Genomic DNA, 19825 nt, shown 5'->3' on the forward strand with positions numbered 1-19825 from the left:
TTGTACCAAGGTGGGTATCAGTCTCTTCTCCCAAGTAACAAGTAATAGGATGAGCAAATGGCCTCAAGTGAGGTTTACGCTGGATATTAGGAAAAATTTCTTCACTGAAAAGGTTGTCAAGCGCTGGAACAGGCTACCTAGGGAAGTGGTTGAGTCACCAGTCCAGAAAGTATTTAAAAGATGTGTAGATGTGACACTAAGGGACACAGTTTAGTGGTGGGCTTAGCAGTGTTGGTATAATGGTTGGTCTTAGAGTTTTTTTCAATTTAAACAGACTCAGATTCTATAACAAACTCATCACTGAATTCTGAGGCATTTTCTTTTATCCTATATTAATTCATGTGAACTGTGAGCCAGACCTTGCTGCAATAAGCACTGATGGAAGCTTTGTCATTGACTGTAGTGCAACAAAGGTCAAGATGGCTATTTTTCAAGTTTTTCATGGACTTAGTGTTTAATAAATATTTTTACAGAGTCTTAACACTATCAAGTCCCAAGGCACAGCAGGGTTAAAATACATTGGCAAGAAGTTTGAACAGAAGGTAAAATGTGTCCTCCTGCACAATCTCCAAATATGCAGAGCTCTAACTGCCAAAGCAGAAACATGGGATGTTGGCCTTCACAGTGTGGGACACGGATCAAAAAGGAAGCATGAAATTGAAGATTACTCAAATACAATAGGAAGCTCAAGATCATGTAGGATTTATTCACTACCAAAAATATTAGAGCCAAACCCAAACTCCCAAAAGAAAGTATCACCAGTTTTACAGTGTAAACAGGCTATTTCCTTAGCTTTGTAAACAGGAGATTGATTTGAAACAAAGGGCCGAACAACCTAACAGAATCCAGTGTTTTAGCCAGGAGATCCTCACCAGAAGCAGTGATATAAGTGGTCTCTTTTTATCCAAAATGTGGTATAATGTAATCAACCTTACAAATACGGCAGAATTTTTGGAGGCAATTATTGAATACAACTTGAATCAACTGGAAGATTACTACTAAATTTTGCTGCAAGAGAGGACAAATTCCTACTACAAAGAAAGGCAACACAGAGCTTTCATGGTATTTCCTAGGACTCCTTTAATACCCTTGTGTCAAATCCCTGGAGCTGCACAAAAGCCAGAAAAAGACAGGGCACACCGCCCTTCTCTGTGGTTGGGATCATACTACAAACACTGACAGGTAACTCAAGTTTACTCAGCTGAGTAGGCAAAACACAAGGCTGCTACACAAGAAATGGAGGATGAAGGCAAGGAGAAGTGACAAGCTGGGCCCAGAGATGTGAGAGAACCAGACTTCTTGTTTGTGCTACTCTTGTGCATAGGAAAAGGGGTGAGAGTGGGAAAGAGGGAGAGCAGGATGTAAGAGATGGGGAAGGCAACCACTGTTTCCTAAAATTGGTGTATTCCACCCATCATCATCCTCCTCTCAGCTGTAGTAGGTGCCTCTGTGGAATGGTTAAGGTTGGAAGTCACCTCTGTATGTCACCATTATTGCTCTAGAGACAACAAGGAGATGGTATTTTAAGGCCTTTGGGACTACAATATAGCATGCAGAGGCCTACTTTTCCTATATTCAGAGCCAGTCCTGTAGGATATTTTATTCGTTCTTAAAGAGATCGGTCTGTAATTTGCTGCAGATGTATTTTAATATTATCAAGACTATCCCTAGGAAAAGACTGGAGCATAAAACACATAAACTCTTGATGCATCTTTTGTACATACAGTATTATTAGAGACATGAAAAGAAAGCCACTCTCTGTCCTTCTAATTTACAGCTCACCAAAGGAATTTCTTGCTGTACAAATAATATACGTTTTGTGCATATGTTCCTTTTACATAGTATTTACACCCAGTCTAAAGAAGGAGTGACAGAAATATAGTGATAATAATAGTGAATTTCTATATTATTTTGTTCAAAGAATTTCTGCCTTGTATAATCCTTTTTCTAATAATTTCCTTTTTACTTAATAAAAATTTTAATAACTTTCAGAACTTCGACTAGCAAAACTAACAGCCATTTTCAAACATAACTGCTGCTTTCAACCCAGATTCCATAAATTACATAGCTACCAACATCATGTAAAAAGGATCTTAATTACCCAGAATAGTTAGCCTCAAATATTTGTCTAACACTTCATTGTTCAACTAGGACTTCAAAAAATTACATTAAACCTGGAGTGGAGGTGGGGGAGGGCTTGTATTCTAAAAAAATAATCCCTAGGTACAATATTTTTATGATTTTAATGCTAATTTGGAACCAATTATATCAAGTGTACTTAATCTCACTTCCTTGTGCTTCTGTCCTTTAATTTATGCAACTTATATGTGCATATCTATTATGACATATTAGATAATATGTTAAAGATACAAATTTCATTTATTCTGCAAAGGCATATACAAAAATATTCATGCCTATGACATATTTTTTTTTTTTCATTTTAAGTTTAATAGAATATTTGATAAATACAGCTGCCAAAAACATAACAACGAAGGCTATGGAAAAGGCCAAGGTACTTCTTTGCCTCAGTCTTTAATAGTAAGACCAGTTGTTCTGCAGGTATCCAGCCTCCTGTGCTGAAGACAGGGACAGGGAACAGAATGAAGCCCCCACAGTCCAAGGGGAAATGGTCAGTGATCTGCTACACCACTTAGATACAAGTCTATAGGGTTGGATGGGATCTTAACCAAGGCTCCTGAAGGAGTTAGCAGAAGAGTTCACCTGGACACTTTCCATCATTTACCAGAAATGGTGGCAAACCCAGAAACATTTGGTTAGCAAATGTGACGCCCAACTACAAGAATGGACAGAAGGAGGATCCAGGGAAATACAGGCCTGTCATCCTGACCTCGGTACCAGGGAAAGTCATGGAACAGATCATCTTGAGTGCTATCATACAGAATATACATGACACCCAGGGGATCAGGCCCAGCCAGCATGGCTTTGTGAAAGGCAGGTATTGATTGACCAACTTGGTCTCCTTTTGTGACAAGGTAACCCACTGACTTGACGACAGAAAGGCTGTGCATGTTATCTTCCTGGACTTTAGTAAAGCATTTGGCACTGTTTCTCACAGTATTCTCCTGCAGAAACTGGATGCTTATGCCTTGGAGGGGTGCACTGTTTGCTGGATGAAAAAATGGCTTGATGGCTGGGCTGAGAGAGTGGTGGTGAATAGAGTTACATCCAGTAGGCAGCCAGTCACAAGTGGGATTCCTCAGAGATTGATTTTGGGGCCAGTCCTGTTTAATATCTTCATCGACAACCCAGACGAGAGGATTGAGTGCACTCTCTGTCGGTTTCCAAATAACGCCAAGTTGGGCAGGAGTGTTGATCTGCTGGAGGGCAGGAAGGCTCTACTGAGGGGTCTGGACAGGCTGGATTGACGGGTTAATGGCCACTGTATGAGGTTAAACAAGGCAAAGTGCCAAGTGCTGCACATCCTGACCTTTATCAGCAATAGTGTGGCCAGCAGGACCAGGGCAGTGATTGTCCCCCTGTAATAGGCACTGGTGAGGTTGCACCTCAAATCCTGTGTTCAGTTTTGGGCCCCCACTACAAGAAAGATATCGAGGTGCTGGAGCATGTCCAGAGAAGGGAAACAGAGCTGAGGAAGCACAAGTCTGATGAGGAAGCTGAGGAAGCTGGGGTTGTTTAGCCTGGAGAAAAGGAGGCTCAGGGGGGACCTTATCACTCTCCACCTGAATGAAGCTTTTAGTGAGGTGGGGGTTGGTCTCTTCTCCCAGGTAACAAGTGAGAGGACCAGAGCAAACGGCCTCAAGTTGCGCCATGGGAGGTTAAGATGGAAGAAACATTTCTTCACTGGAAGGATTGTCAGGCATTGGAAGAGGCTGCCCAGAGATGTGGTTGAGTCACCACCCTTTGGAGGTATTTAAAAGACGTGTAGATGAGGCACTCTGGGTCATGATTTAGTGGCAGATTTGGCAGTGCTGGGTAAACAATTGGACTCAATGATCTTGGAGGTCTTTTCCAAATGATTCTATGATTCCTAATTTTGTAAATGTTGGTACACTTGGTTCATTATAAAATATAGTTAGCTTTACTCAACATCACCTCACTTACATATAAGCTGTTCAAGCTTTCTTATTACACCATCCTGTACGACTGTGCCCCTTGATTTTAATGGAATTAGGAAGATGCTCAAAGTTAAGCATATGATGAATGTTATTGCACTGAGTCCCCATGAGTTTTCTATTTATGCCTATTCCTAGATGTTTTATAAAACACATCTCTGTGAGATCACGGTGGGAAAAACCTCCACATTATTTTAGAAATTTCAGCATTGTTCAGTTTCTACAAGTCAAAGCAATACTATTATCAAGTTTTTTCTTCAAGCCTTTTAAGAATTAGCTGGCCTAATTCCATTTCATACAAATACATAAATGAAAACAACAACAAAACAAAATAAACAAAAACCAAAACCGAAACCCAAACCAAACCAAAAAAAACCCAACCAACCAACTAAACAAAAATAACACCACACCAAAAAACACCCACGATGTTTTGAGAGACTGGTGGGGGAGTTTATAGTGACTTTCACTGTATGATATACATCTGTCTGATAAAACACGTTTCAAGCTCCTTTAAAGAATTCCTACATGCTTCTTGCTGCTGAGTCAGGGTTGGAATTCTCATGCAATATCCTCTGATACTTCAGTCCAAACTGTTAATTATATAGATAAGAGACATCAACAATTAAACAATTGTAGACCAAAGTGTATTACTACAGGGAAATTATTAAGGTTTTTTTAAAAATAACTGATGAAGCCTAAAATACACATTTTTATACAAAATCTACGAAATTGGGGATATAAAGCCTATAAAACCAAATTTATTCTATCCATTTTACAGTTGACACAATTTTATGTTACTAGAGTCCTTTAAAAAATGTATACAAGCCTATTATAAAAGAACTCAATAAGTGTGTTCCAAACCCGAGGTTCCTATATCACTAGTAATACCAGAGACATTTCATAGAATCATGGAAACATGAGAACACAAAACCATAGAATCATGGAATAGTTTGGGTTGAAAGGGACCTTAAAGATCATCTAGTTCCAACTCCCCTGCCATGACCAGGGACACCTTCCACTACACAAGGTTCTCAGAGCCCAATCCAACCTGGCCTTAAGCAGGCCTCTCTGGGCAACCTGTGCCAGTGCCTCACCACCCTCACAGTAAAGAATTTCTCCCAGTATCACGAAATCATAGAATCATAGAACGTCTTGGATTGGAGGGACGTTTAATATCAACTTGTTCCACATTTAATCTAAAAAAAAAACCAAACGACAAAACAAACAAAACCCAGAAAACAATACAATTGTATCTTCTCCCAAGATCAGACTCCTGACCCCTGTTTGGTGAGAGAATACTGACTAAATCACCGAATACTTTTCCTCATGATTAGGCACAGGCCAAAGCAGGGAAGAAGAGGGTAGAGTTAATGGCACACATCCATTTGTACTGGCCATGAAAGAGCCAAAAGATGTTGGCAGTTTCCCAGAATTATAAAGCACGATTTTTCTTCGTATTTTGGTGGTGCACAAGCAAATCAAACTTTGGAAATTCCTTTTTTATTTTTTTTTGTTCCTAATGAAAACCACAACAGCACAGAGTCTTATCTTGAGTCATCTGATGTTATGGTTTCAAACCCACATCAGAAGATACTGATTCCATGGCTTTCAGTTGTTTACATACTGAAATGATTTGACACTATGCTGTCTGGTTTGGTCTGCTTTTTCTTTAAACTTTTGAGTTTAAAGTTTAAAACATATGTAGTGATGCTTAGTCTGAAGATATGGACTAGGAATACTTTCCTAGACTAAGTGAATGTTTGTTCAATAACAGATAAAAAAGAGCAAATGATGTTTCAGTTAGACATTATAGTGTAAATAAATACTTTTTATCTCCCACTTTTCATCTCCAAGTATACATAAACAACCAAAATAGGAGAAACAAAATATAAGACTTCTTGTAATTATATGGTATTACCTGCATACTGCAAACTGGGAAAATGAGTCAAAAGAGAAAAATGGAAGCATCTGGAAGACCTCCCTGTTTGTTATTCCAATGAACTTCAAAGGACTTAACAGCATAAATAAACACTTTAAGTGAATATCACTACTTGTGCTATAAGTGTTGCTGGCATTTCCAGGACACTTAAAAAAATTGATTAGTGCTACGCTGGACTGCTGAGTCATCAATGCCCGTCCTTCCACTGGGACAAGAGGATGTCTTGTAAGCAGGTTATTTATATTCTTAATATCTTCAGCAGAAATTACAGTCTGGTTAGGTTTGGTAGCCATTAAATGGCACTTTTTGTATGTGCTGCCCTCATCTACAGATTTCTTATCAGCAGTCTTAAGTAAGAGCAATGACAAATAGGCCAACCTCTTTTAGTCTGAAATAAGAAAGACAATATCAAATTGCGCAGAGTGCAAAGGTTTACTTTGGCTGAAAGCAAGACCAAGTCTCCATATTAAAGCTCCATGTATGCAGTCTCACTAGTTTATCCTGCTTGGAAATAACAGAAAAATAGAATCCAAAGGATTGTTTTCTTTTTTAATAAAAAGTGTAGGTGGTCTTGGACTCGCCAAGATATAATGTTTTTTAAAAAGCTGAACAGGCCTTGCTTCCTCTTCAGTATCTCTTTTAATTTCACAACATAATAATCATGATCATCAACCCAGGATATATTATTAAATTACTTTTTATCCTTTCTATGTGCTTTGAGAAAGACTATTGGAACATATTTATCCCCAGTGTATTGTGTGCTCCTAGATCCTATTCTGTATTGTCATGTCTGCAAATATTTACAAAGCAAAAAATACCATCTCATTCAGTGATGTAACTGACATGCCTTTAATGCTATTCCATATCATTGCTTCAGACCAAAACAACGCAAAAACACCACTTCAAATTATGAAAGACAGAAATACTTTTAGTGGCCTACAGCCAACCATGGTCTAAACACTGCTTGTGAGCTCGTCACATGCATGCAACATTTGGAATACCACTCATAACCTTTGGCTGCACAAATACAGACCTTTAGTCAAGAAATTCGAGCAACAGTTTGGTTCGTTTGAGTAAAATCAGGGGGACCAGCAGTTGATCTGCTTTGGATGTTGTAACCTGATGCCCAGCTCCACTGGCCACACCAGAACACAAAGTCTTCACAGAGAAAAATCAAGCAGATTCCCAAGCACAGAAAGAGAGCAAGGCATGATAGGGGCTGTATGTGGTCTGACTAAAAGTCTGTTACCCTCCTCAGTAAATGGCTATCCAGTAAAGAGTTGCAGAGGTGTCTGACTTCAGCATGGGCATGTTTCACTACCTCTGTAGGCTGTAGGACTCACTAGCACATGACTCAGGAAAGATGAAAGGCAGTATATAATTACATATAGATCTGCCAGCAGCCCCAGTATTCGTCCACCTGGTACACACGAAGTTCACCTACTACAAGTTGTCTCAGATAATTTTAAAGGTGTAAAGCCTAATCATAACATTAAATGATCACAACTAGGAAGAGAGCAACTAACTAATCATTTCAGAAGCTTGTTCTCCAAGAAGCAGCTTCACCACAGGAAGTCCTCTGCAGAGTAAAACACCTGTCACACTGCCATTAAGATGAAAACTTTATTTATATTAGGGGTTAATGATTTCTTCATTGACTACACAGAGGAGATCAGAGTAAAACACATTTTGATGTTTTAAGTCAATCACTGCAGTTTTCTATAAAGAAGCTTGTTTGAAGTTTGACTTGAATGGAAACTTGTTCAGTTTATTTCAGAGATGGTCCCAGTTCTTCTACGAAGTTTAAGATGGCAGGCTTACAAGTCATGAAGCTTGATAAGGTACATAATAGTTTTAAAGGATGAAACAGAAATAACACATATATGCTTTTATTACTTTTTTAATTTGATTTAACTGGATTTCTGTAACAGAATGAACTGCAATTCTGTCTTGTTGCTTGACTCAATATCTCAATTCTAAGAAAAAAAACTGTCCACCTTCACTATGCCTTCTTTCAGTGGTTAGAAATGCATACAAAAGATTATTAGGTTCAATATGGCTCCAAAGTTGAAATAGACATCATCCTAAATCAACTATATACCCATTACATGCATTGTATACATGCTGGAAAATAAGCACTGGTAAATACAGAGTACAGTCTTGGGAATGTCAGGTGACTGGGTTTTTGAAAAGGGTTTATAAAAAAATATAAATTCTGTCAACTGAAAGATGTTAACTTGAAGACTGAACTTAATTTTGTTCATTTTCAGGGACAAATATTGCATTTCGCTTTGTAAGAAGGTACACAACAACGTGCAAAAGCAGGTCCACGTGAGGCTGGAACACAATAGGGTGCTTCCCAGTGAGAGGTTCATCACTCTTCCCAAAGCGAAAGGTGTGGATTCTAGAGGTAGATTCTCAGCAGAGCTATTTTTATGCAGCCTCCCCATTCATTCACCATAGGGCCACAGCACGCGGCCACGCTGCCCTTTCACTCGAGGCACCTGCGTCCCACTCAGCCGTGCTGCGGACCCTCGGCAGCATCTCGGCTGTCCAGGGCATCCTCCGCTGGCAGCGGCGGGAACACCACCAGAGTTCAGATACGCCAGCTGACACCACTCTTCCTACCGAGCGGGCAGTATCCGAGAGCCCGCGGCCGCCCTGCAGGGTGCTCACCGTCCCTGGGCATCACAAGGGACGAAGCCAGTCCCGGCGAGGCATTGCTTGCCCAGCAGACCCAGCGGAACCCCGAGCCCTGGGACCCTCCAGTCGAGGCAGTCTCCCACCCGGAGGGCGGCACCCCGACAGCCCTTACAGGAGCCAAACGCGGCGACGGCTGCGGGTGGGAGGGGGGGAGTTGGGAGAGGAGCCCCACTTCCCACAAGAAGCCCTGAGGCGACGGCTTCGCCCACCACCCACACTCCCGCCACAAACCCGCCGTTTGCCCGGCATTGCCCCCGCCGCCGGCACATCACAGTCACACGGGGGACACGGGCCCGATGGTTGTCAGGAGCGAGGTGCCGGCCGCAGCCCGGAGGGGACACTGACGGCACCGCCGAGTCCCAGGAGACCTCCTCGAAGTTGCCCTGAGAAGTTTGGGACCGCCCGGAGGTTCAGTCGCTGGGCAGAGCCGCCCTCTCAGTCCACACGTCCCTGCTGCCACCTGGCCACACGCTCCCGGACCAGTCTCCAAGGACCAGACTTCAGGGACTGCCCCCCATGCCCCCGGCTGACCCCTCGGGGACGGGACCTCCACCCAGACAGACCCTCGTCCTCCCCTGGGGATGCGGCCCCCGTTCCCGGGACAGAACAGCAGCCTAGAGGTTCGCTCAGGGCTCCCCCCACAAATGCAGCCCTTGGGAACAAATAAAGCAGCAGGACACTTACCATCTCGCCTGATGTTGGAGGCCCGCAGGGCTTTTATAGATCCGCTCTGGGCAGGGGCGGTGGTCCCCTGACGGCTGCAAAAGTTCGCACAGACGACGGCGTAGAGCAGGAGGAGGATGAGCAGTTGCATTGGGACCAGCTGCGAGCGGGACCGTGTCTCTGAGAAGAAACGGGCTCTCCCGCCGAGGGTTCTTCCCTCGCTCGTGTTCTTTCCCTCTTGCCGGACTTTTTTGTTGTTGCGGGTTGCTTGTGTGTTTGGGGGAGTTGTATTGGGGAGGGGGTGGGGGGGTGGAGGGGCGGAGGGGGAATGGCACAATCCCCGCAAAAGAAGCAAAACCCCAGAGCACGGGAAGCAGCAGTCGCCGCCGACGCGCTACTCTCCGAGCTGCCTCCAAACTTCCTGCATGCTGAACTTTTGGCTGCCCTTCTGGGCCGGCCAAACTCGGCGGAGGTGCGGAGCGGCCGGGCCGGGTCCGCCGCCCCCTCCCCTCGGCCCGCACGGCCGTGCCCCAGTGGCAGGCGGGAGCTGCCGCTGCGGGGCTGCGCCCGCCGCCTCGCACCGCCCAGCCCCGCTCCGCCCGGCAGGAGCCGCCGCCGGGGTCTGGAGCGGCGGGAGCCCCGCGCTCCGCGCCGGGGGCCGGGGGGGAGAGGCGGCCCGGGGGAAGGGGGCGGGAGCGGTGCCCGGGCCCTCCCTGAGCTACCGGCCACGCCGTCCCCACTCTGGCCAAAGAGTGGCAGGAGGGGTGGTGCGAACGCCGGGTTCCCGGCGGGTGGGTGCGGTGGGAGCCGTGTGCCAGGGGCTCCCCGACAGCAAAGAGGCCGCGTACCCGAGGGTCCCGTCACGCTCGGCCCCGCGGTGGCCACGTAAAAGTCATCTCTGGACTGAATGACTCAAACCACCGAACTGCACCAGGGCGGGTGAGGAGACTTAGGAAAATTGGATAACCCGCAGTTGTCCCTGGGAGAAATAGATGGGCTCTTGTGTCATGCCAAGTACTGTCAAAAATCTTTCATAAAAAGGTAATTCCTACTAATTTAGACTCTCATTCAATTAGGTCTGGTATTAAAAGATTGTATTACTGCCTGGAAGACTTTGGGTCTAAACCAAAGGTATGTGAGGGTTGTGATCAGATTGCTAGTTTAATACTCTCTTTCCTTCCATTAGCTGCAATGAAAATAATCAAAAGGAAGATGCAGAAAAAAAAACCCACTCAGGTTTTTTAACAGTTCTCTAATTAATCCTTCCCTACTCACTTTATTTCTTGAGACATTTCATATAGTCTCAGCCAGTCTAGCAAACTGTAACATGCTGCCAGACCTTTAACAACGTGAAACATACCTCATTAGCAGAAGAGGAATGTCAATACGATGCTATACCAGGAGTCTTGGATGAGTCTTGCTACACTCCGAGAACTGCCTCTGGCTGTGTGAAGCATTTTCTCTGAGAGTATGTTAGGATGACAATGGGACTGAAACATCTTGTATGTCTTAAGAAACCAGTAGGGTGCAATTCTGTTATGCATAATTCATGCTTCTTTATCCCTTTCATGTTCCCCAAAACTGACAGCGAACCTAATCCTGCTCCCATGTGGTAGATAATGGAAAGGCTCCAACTGTCCTTCATTTGTGAGCAGATGTGCCTACATTTTAGGTGCCCATTTCAGGGGGGGAACTGGGCGAACAGAGGGAAGGTGGTCGATTCAATCATCGTAATAGAAACAGAAAGTCAAATAGAGGACATAGACCAAATGAGGATGGGGGAGCTCCAGAGATGTCTTTTGTTCATCCAGTCAGTAAGTCTGCCTCTTTCCAGTTACCTTACAAGGAACTGGCAGAAAATGCCAATAGAATCCTATCTCCTTAGCTCTATTCTGAGTGCAAGTACCTTTTAACATAAAAGAAGGTGGTCAATATCCTGACCTTTACTACAACCTCCTGATGAAGTTGTGCTTTACTTATTGTCCTCAGGCCTTCCTTCTCTCTTAGACTCGAGATGCTAGAATCCATAACTGGTTGTCTTCGGGTGAGTAGCCATTTTAAGGTGGAAGAGGAAGAGAAAGGACAGATTACCTTCCACCAAAAAGTCAGACAAAAGGTGTTTTGACATTATCTGAGCAGTTGCATAATTCAGTCAAGAAAGGGCACTGTTTCCAAGGCTGTTTCTCTTTCTGTACCCAGGTTCATCTATATAAATTTTCTTATATAATATGTCTTCCTAAGAGCTTGTCTGGAACTAAAGTCTATCTGGCCCTATGCCTTCCTGACTGCACAGGTCCAGCTTTGACATGAGTGGAACAGGCTTTTGCCTTAAATATTCCACAGATGTTTGACTGCGGTGCTCCCTGGCTTAATAAAGACTAGAAGTTTAAACTTCCTCAAGCTGACCAGGGCACAGAACTGAGGTTTCCTCAGCACTATTTTTTTTTTTTAAGAGTACATAGTGTTGTGGCGCATAAGATGAAATTCGTGCTTCTGCAACTTTCTCTGTTGCTTAGAGAATTCTCAAGCAGAACAGCATGAGGCCTCATAAACTAGACAGTGATGAAAACAGGCAAGTGGATTCTACCACCAATGGCTTTGATATATATCAAGAGGAACTGTGTATAACTCCTACCATATGCTCATGGAACATTTCTGTTCTTCCCTGTGCAAAGCATGGGATGGTGCCATTCTTTGTTCTAAAGCAAAATATATTTTTGTAGCAGAAGAGAGAAGTATTTTTTTCAGGTCAGAAAAACAGCCATGGAATATTACTGTGGGGTCCAAAATAGAGGCCCAGCCCTATGAACTACAGATATTTATTTTGCACTCAGTATCAAAAAATCCCAGATTTTTCAATTTGATGTAGAGGTGTAGAGAAAGATTTTGGGACAGAGCAGCAAGGCTGACGTGAGGTGATAAACCTCTGTTGAAAAGGCCTACACTTAAATCACTGTTGCTACAGCTTCTCAGTTCACTTTAAAAATCACTAAACCCAATAAAAATTAAAAGAGCATCTTTATAATAAAGTGTCACAAAACCCCCTGTCAAAGGGTGAGAAATTTGGATTATGCTCAGACATTTTTATGAGCATATGACTGGTTCTTTACTTTCTGGCAAACATTCTAGCACATTGGCTAATCTGTATTCTAAGGGTTCGGGATAATTTAAAGCACTGGATGATTTCTGTAGGAAGACCTATAGCAAATCATGGTTACTGCACAAAAGGAGGTACTGATGTATAAGTGTGATAACAGAGGTAATTACAAATTTGTCAGCCCAACTGGGATCCTGATAAAAAAACCCTTAACAGTTGATATGAAACTCAATTAATAAAAATTAAAAGGAAAATAATATAATTATTAATCAACCTGGAAAATCTTATCATGCTGACTTGGAAATCTGGTTTACAAACAGAATAGAATCAAATTAGGACTTTCATAAGGTACCACTTAGTACCACACAACTTGAATCATATGGAATGAAAGTCATGCATACTAAATGTTTTCAAAGCTTGTTAAGTGACAAGTTTAAAAAGTTTACATTAAAGGGAAACATTATTAAATGAATTCTTTTTAAGAGACCACCACTTAGGCTAGTTTTTTACTTCTTCATTGATTTGCATTTTCAACAATGATCTGGGAAAAATGCAGTCATTACTGATGACTTTTGAAGATGACAAAAACCTTGGAGAAGTAATAAGATGATTTATAGAAATGTGGAGACAGACATGTAGATACTGGGTATAACTGTAAATCTGAGTCCTTATGCAGCTCATGCTTTAAAATAGCCAATGACAGCACTGCCCAGTGCCTGCGGCATCCACCCGACCTCGTTTTAATCCTCTGAAAGTGTCTGGTGTAAGCCTGTCACGCAGGTTCTCATTGTTCATGGAGAGAATTGGATACCCATCAGAGGGCACTCTAGCCCAGCGGTTTTAGGCAGTTATGCTGTGGTGGTCTGGAAAGTCCAGTTTCTCGCGACTGACTATGGAGAGAGCATACAGACCAAATACGTTCACAGTTAATGGTACAGTAGTTAATGCTAGAAAGAACTGATGCAGAAAAAAATTGCAGGGGTGGATTATTGAGGAAGTCAATGGGCCGTAACCTTCCCTGTTATCATTTGTTGGCTGGGAGATGCTCTAGTGCCATACAGTTTGTCCATGGAGAAGAGATGTACTCTGTGTCCACCCCTTAGAACATCTGAGTTATGGTGATTAAGTAGCAAACCCCAAGATCCCTGTGCATTATCCCTGGGATTCTTGGATATTTATTTAAGAAAGGGAATATCAATTAGAGTAGAGGCATTATGCTCTCTTCTGTTATTATTAGACTGCTGCATCAAGTTCCCGTGAATAAAGTCTTAGAAAGGACCATAATAGAGTGAAAAACACTGAGAGGAAAACCACAGAATTGGTTAGAGATTGAGAAACATGCCATTTAGGAAAAAGCTTAAAAATCACAAGCCATTTAGTTTATCTAGGAGAAAATCAGAGGGGTCACAGTTACCTCCCAGAGGTAGGATATTGATTCTAGAACACTATTCCATCTAGTGGACAATGACATATCAAAGTGAAAGTTGGAGAGAGATAAACTAAGGTTAGAAGTAAAAGGCACACTTTTCAGCGTGGAAAGTTATGGAAATATCAAAGTTGTATACTCTTCACCACTAAAAATGTGAAAGACAAGATTTGATGTTTTTCTAAAACCAGTCAAGTGGTTTCAAGCTGTGCTTAGGAACCCACGGGATCAGTGAGAAAACAGAGAAAAGCATGTTTATATGTTACATACTATAAGCCACAGGTGAATTCTAAGTGATTCTGCAGATCATTGGAAGATGACAACTAAAAAAACATACCTCCAGGGATTAATTCTGGGAAGTACTGTGATTTCTTTTATATAGGAGGGCAGTCAAGTGAGGGCAGTAGTGCTTGGCTTTGTGTTTGATAGGATTGATCACCTATCTTTATGTAAATTTTGGCTAGTTCACCACTGCAAATGTCAAGAGACAAATATTGCACCCACATGCATATCTCCTTCAGGGAGGGAGAGAAAAATGGTATCCCAAGCTGAACATGTTGATACATTAAATTTTGAGAAACTGCTATATCACTCAGACTGTCCCACTGGTACCTAGCAACCGTACCAATTGACACATAGTCCTGCATGCAATATTCAGAGTCATGCTTTCAAAAAATGAGTATAAGCCACAATGATATAAGAAATATTGTCCTCCTGAGGTTAAGTAGGATTTTTAGCCCCCATTTGTATCAGTACAACTATCATTTAGATTTCAGGTTTAAAAAGAATGGACTAAGTTTTCTCATAGGTTTTTCTCAGTAAGAAAGAAATACCTTCAAAAAGACTGCATTTCTTCTGTAGCCCAGTTCCCAAGTTCATAGATTTAAAGAGATCTTTCTGACTTGTTTCATAAAGAAGCCAAACCATTTTACTGTCCTACCTCCCGCTTTGTTTACTCAAGAGTTAGCATGGTATCTTTCAGAAAAAAAAAAAAAAAAAAAAAACAAACCAAAAAAACCTTGATTTTAAAACAGGAGTAAACTTGATTTTGCAGTCTCTTGAGACAGAGAATCACCCACTATAAATGTTAAGTAATTCAAGTAATTGATTACTGTTTTTCAAGATTTAGGGTTTTTTTTTTCTCTCTGGATCTTATGCTGTGAATGAACAGTAGCGGTTTATCAGGATCCTCTGCTTGGTCTTTCCTAATACTTGGATGCAAGTAATTTGAACCTACTGCTTTGGACTTAGCAAAACAGCTGTCTGCATACCCTAGTAACTTCTACCTAACCACTTGGATTATTTCTGTGATCAATTTCTTTGCACCTGTCAAAATGAGGTTTTGCTTGTCTTCAATGTAATAGATTTGAGTTAGAAAACTACCACTGAGAATTTTAGAGAAATTCTAGGAATGTTTTACTACTGGTAATGTGAGATTGCTGGGATCAGAGGTTTCAGACTGAAATTTTTCATGATAATTCATGCTTTCTGTCTGCATGTTGCGGGTACTACTTTAGAAATAGAGCATTAACTTTTAGTAAGACAGAGAAGAGTATGGTGTACAATTCTGTGTACAATACTGCCCAGACATTCTCACTGGCCTACTCTGTGTTCTCTTCACCGGTGCAGGAAGCATTTGCCCTCTCTTGACTTCAGCATTTGTTTTCTCCACCACATTTTCAGTATGGGAACACTCTCAAATTCTGTAAATTATTATCAGACAACTTAAACATACCACCAAACATAAACAACTTAAAACATACCACCTGAGCAATGTTTTAAAGACTGAAATGCACCTCTAATCCTAAAGCCTCGGAGCAATAACTACTGTCTTGGCACCACAAAGATGGCACATGAACTTCTTTTCTTTTAGTTTTACAGTTTGTGCTCAGTTCAGAAAATATGCAAGAGATCAAATATCTTCCTTTGTTGATTAAAGATTTCCCCTCAATTTCCCAAGAGCTGAAGTTCTGAGCAGCCATCATACATATGTGTTATATGCAAAGTCCTCTACTCAGCCACCTAGATAATCAGAAATTTATCATAATATTTTAAGGATTTTATAAGGACTGAACCTTCTAGTTATGTAAATTTTTTCCTTGTCCTCCTGAACTACATCTTGGCTTTCCTCCTTTGTCTTCAGTTTTACAGAACACCACTTACTCATCTTGTCAGCAGTGTTTCAAAACTGCTGAGCCATGATGCTGGGCTTTTTTTCATTCCTTTGTGGGTAATTTCATTCCTCTTTGAGGTCTGGGTGCACACGTGCAATGGAGAAGCTTGCTAAATCTGCTTATCCAGACCCATTTTTTTTCTATTTTTCTTTCTGACTCAAGAATTTTCAAACACCATTTCACAATAGGGAAGATTCTGGCTTCCAGTAAGAAATGCTCAATTCACAATGGAGAACCCTTTTTCCAGTGCTGACCATCTTGGTGCCTGAAAAGCAAACTTGTCATACTTTCTCTTGACATCCCTGTATTTCAAAGATATAGCAAAATTAGATCTTTTCAGTCATTTCAGAATCAATAATTAGACACCATTAAATGAACAAATCCAGAACATGATGGTCAGAAACGCAAAACTCTGCAGCTCAAAACTTGACTTGTAGAGCTTTTACCATAGAATCATAGAACAGTTTGTGTTGGAAGTAACCTTAATGATCACCTAGTCCAACTCCCCTGCTGTGGGCAGGAACATCTTTCACTAGATCACTTGACTCAAAGCCCCATCCAACCTGACTTTCAACATTTCTAATAGTGGGGCAACCACAACTTCCCTCAGCAACCTGTTCAAGTGCTTCACCACTCCTCAGAAAAACATTTCTTACATCCAGTATGAACCTCTCCTCTTTTGGTTTAAAATCATTGCCATTTGTCCTGTTACTACAGGCCCTGGTAAAAAATCTCTTTCCATCTTTCTTAAAAGTCCTCATTTGATATTGAAGAGCAGTAATAGGGTTCCTTTGGCAACTTCTCCAGGCTGAATAATCAAAACTCTCTCAGTCTATCTCCATAGGAGAGGTGTTCCACACCTCTGACCATTTTCAAGGCCCATCTGTGGACCTGTTCTAACAGGTTGCTGTTTTTCTTGCACTGGGGCTTTCAGATCTGGATGCAGCACTTCATGTGGCGTCTCACAAAAGTGCTGTTGATGGGAAGAATCACCTCCCTCAACCTGCTGGCCCTGCTGCTTTTGATGCAGCCCAGGACATGGTTGGCCTTCTGGGCTATGAGTGTACAATGCTGGCTCATATCCACTTTTTATTCACCGGTATCCCCAAGTCCTTCTACACAGTGTTGCTCTCAATCCATTCTTCCTTGCAGTCCATATTGATATTGGGGATTGCCCTATCAACATTCCCCTCCCCCCGTTCGGACCGCGGCACAGAACCTTGCACTCAGCCTTGTTGTTATAAAATGTACTCTGCACTTAGAGATTATTTGTTTCAGGGAAGGTAATTTTAGATCATAAGAAAAATAGAAACCATATACAACAGAGTACAATATAAAAGCAACCAGATTTTCAAATTGAGTTGCTTAGTAAGAGTTTGAGAAAGAATATTAAGCATATTTAATTTTTTTTAAATATATGCAGTTTGTAAATCAAGTTGTTAAGAAAAAATTAGGGGCACCAGTAAGAATGACTTATCTCTGGTTCCAAATTAGTGGGAATACATTCAGGCTGCCCAACTCTTTCTTCAGATCATGTTATCGTACAGAGGAGTTGAGTTCACAGTTTTATGCACACAACACATTAACACAAACTAGTTAACCACATGGCATTGGTTAAGCAGAATTTATGCTGATACTGTGCTAATGACCTTGCACTATCATTAGACTAAATCAGTCTCCTGGGGGAGAACACAACAAAGCATACAAATTCAATGCATTCCTAGGAAGTAGCATGTACAGTAAAATATATTTTGTCATTTATCAAGCTCCATTTTAATTCAGAAGTACTTTCTAAATTAAATACCAAGGCCTCTCCAGAGAGCTCTGGAATGGCAGAACGAGATAAGAACGTGCACAGGAAAAAGACAAATGAAAGAAATATTTGTGCACACCTACAGTCATTGTGGACATTTTGAAGTACAGATGTACTCAATAAACAAATGTAGGAATAATCTGTTCTAAACATAGATTTAAAAAACTAAACTTTGAAAGGTAAACAAAACTTTGAGGGCTAAATCTGATCTAGACACGGTAGGCCGCCTTTACAGTCTGGGAGAGGAAGCACGTACTACCAGAGGATGCTTGATCTAACATGCCATTTTCATGATTAGTTTAGGAAGTTTTGAGCTCCCGTTGCCCTTTCCCCACCTTCAATGGTTTTCTTTTTCCCCAGTAAGACAGCTATGGATGATTAGCACAGATTTAGATGTCTAACTTAAGAAAACCTAAGTTACCAATCAAGAGTTAGAAAATTTCAGAAATAAATTGCTTTATGAATCTTAATTCAGCCTTCTTTTACATATGTAGGACATATGTTTTAATTATTAGGTGTGCAAATTACTTTTTTCAGAGGATTCAGTATACCTAATGAAGTCGATGAATCATGACTGCAGTATAAAGGGAGATAGTCTGTACAACCCTTACTTCATTTGTTGGATAGCGGAAAGTTATGAAGTAAGTGGGGCAGGAGGTGGATGGAGAAGAAAACTAAATTCCTAAGGCAGTTGAGTGCTGTGAAAGGGTTTTTACACTCGCCTGTGTGTTGCTACACAGATGACGCAAACCAGATTTCTCACAGCTGGTCTCTAGCACTATGTTTGTCATTTTCTGCATGCCCAGCTGGGAACAATAAGGTCTGATTTTAGTAAGTTCAGAGCATGAATACCTATATTTGAAGTTAACAGTTGTTAATTGTTTCTTTAATATGTGTAGTGCTATATAATACCAAGCATTATAAATCTTAGTATCTAAAACTAATTTACCTTAATCTCTCTGAACCCCAATCCCATTTGAGGAAAGAAATTATGATGTACTTCAATATACACTGTAGCATCCAAATTAAATGACTGGTATGTGATCTACCAAATAAAATCCTGCATCTAACCATAGATACATCTGTAACATAGACATAAATTCAACAGGGATCATATGTTTTAGATGTCTATCTAGGAATAAGCTGAGTTGCACTCTGAAAGTACCTGTTTCTTTTTTCAGTGATACTAAGGGAAACACAAAGTGACTAATTCAATTGTAGACATTAGGGCTGCAGATATGTGATGGCAGGGCTGGTGAATCCTGCCTTCTGTGATGGCCCCTATTTTGCATACTGAATGAGGCAGAGAATCTGTAAGAAAAAAATAGTCTCTGATCATGTTATTTGTTGGTTGGCTTTGTAATAGTTATGCACAAGGGACCAAATTAAGGTTTCACAGAATGTCTTTTGAAAGCTTGGTATGGCAATCTTAATAGCAGTATAATTGTTATTCAGTGGGAAGGAAAAGACATCAGCCTCAGGCAGACACTTGGAATGTTGCATTTCAGTTCAGTTAAAGTTTGAAAAGAGAGTCACATAGTAGGAAAGGAGAGCAAATTAATAATAGGTAGTTTTATCAGTTCTCCCTGAATAACTTTCAGCGTTTCACAGTTCTGTTGCATGCAAATTGCTAGTATGGCAGCCCTGTAAGCCTGTGTACATCTCAGCTCTAGTCCCTTGTTCAGCATTCCTCTGTAGTTAAGCGCAGTGTGTTTTCAAGAGTTTTTTCAAAAAATGGCCCAATCATCAGAACCTTTCTCTGGAAGCCAGATAGGTGTTTGTTAACCTTCACACTGTAGAGATAGGGAAAACATTGGCTGCAATTGTTTGTCCAATGTCACATTGCACAAAATTATCATGTAACAAATGGAAGTACAAGTCAGTGTTTAACTCATTAGGCTAAAGCAGCTTACAAA

At 41.4% G+C, this 19825-nt stretch overlaps 1 protein-coding gene across 4 annotated transcripts in view; it reads right to left on the bottom strand.

The window, feature by feature from the left end:
• The window catches only part of PDGFD (platelet derived growth factor D), a 147519-nt gene extending 137523 nt beyond the window's left edge, over positions 1 to 9996 (bottom strand). For 2 of the 4 annotated variants that reach the window (XM_064645175.1, XM_064645172.1), the window contains exon 1: positions 9421 to 9995. In XM_064645175.1, coding sequence (XP_064501245.1) covers positions 9421 to 9550 — 130 coding nt within the window. In that variant the 5' untranslated portion in view covers positions 9551 to 9995. Of the gene's footprint in view, positions 1 to 9420 lie in introns of all 4 variants that reach the window. The other 2 variants (XM_064645173.1, XM_064645174.1) reach the window with 2 other exon arrangements.
• Between the last annotated feature and the right edge of the window lie 9829 nt (positions 9997 to 19825).

Source organism: Pseudopipra pipra, chromosome 2, assembly GCF_036250125.1.
Source record: "Pseudopipra pipra isolate bDixPip1 chromosome 2, bDixPip1.hap1, whole genome shotgun sequence".
NCBI lineage: Eukaryota > Metazoa > Chordata > Aves > Passeriformes > Pipridae > Pseudopipra > Pseudopipra pipra.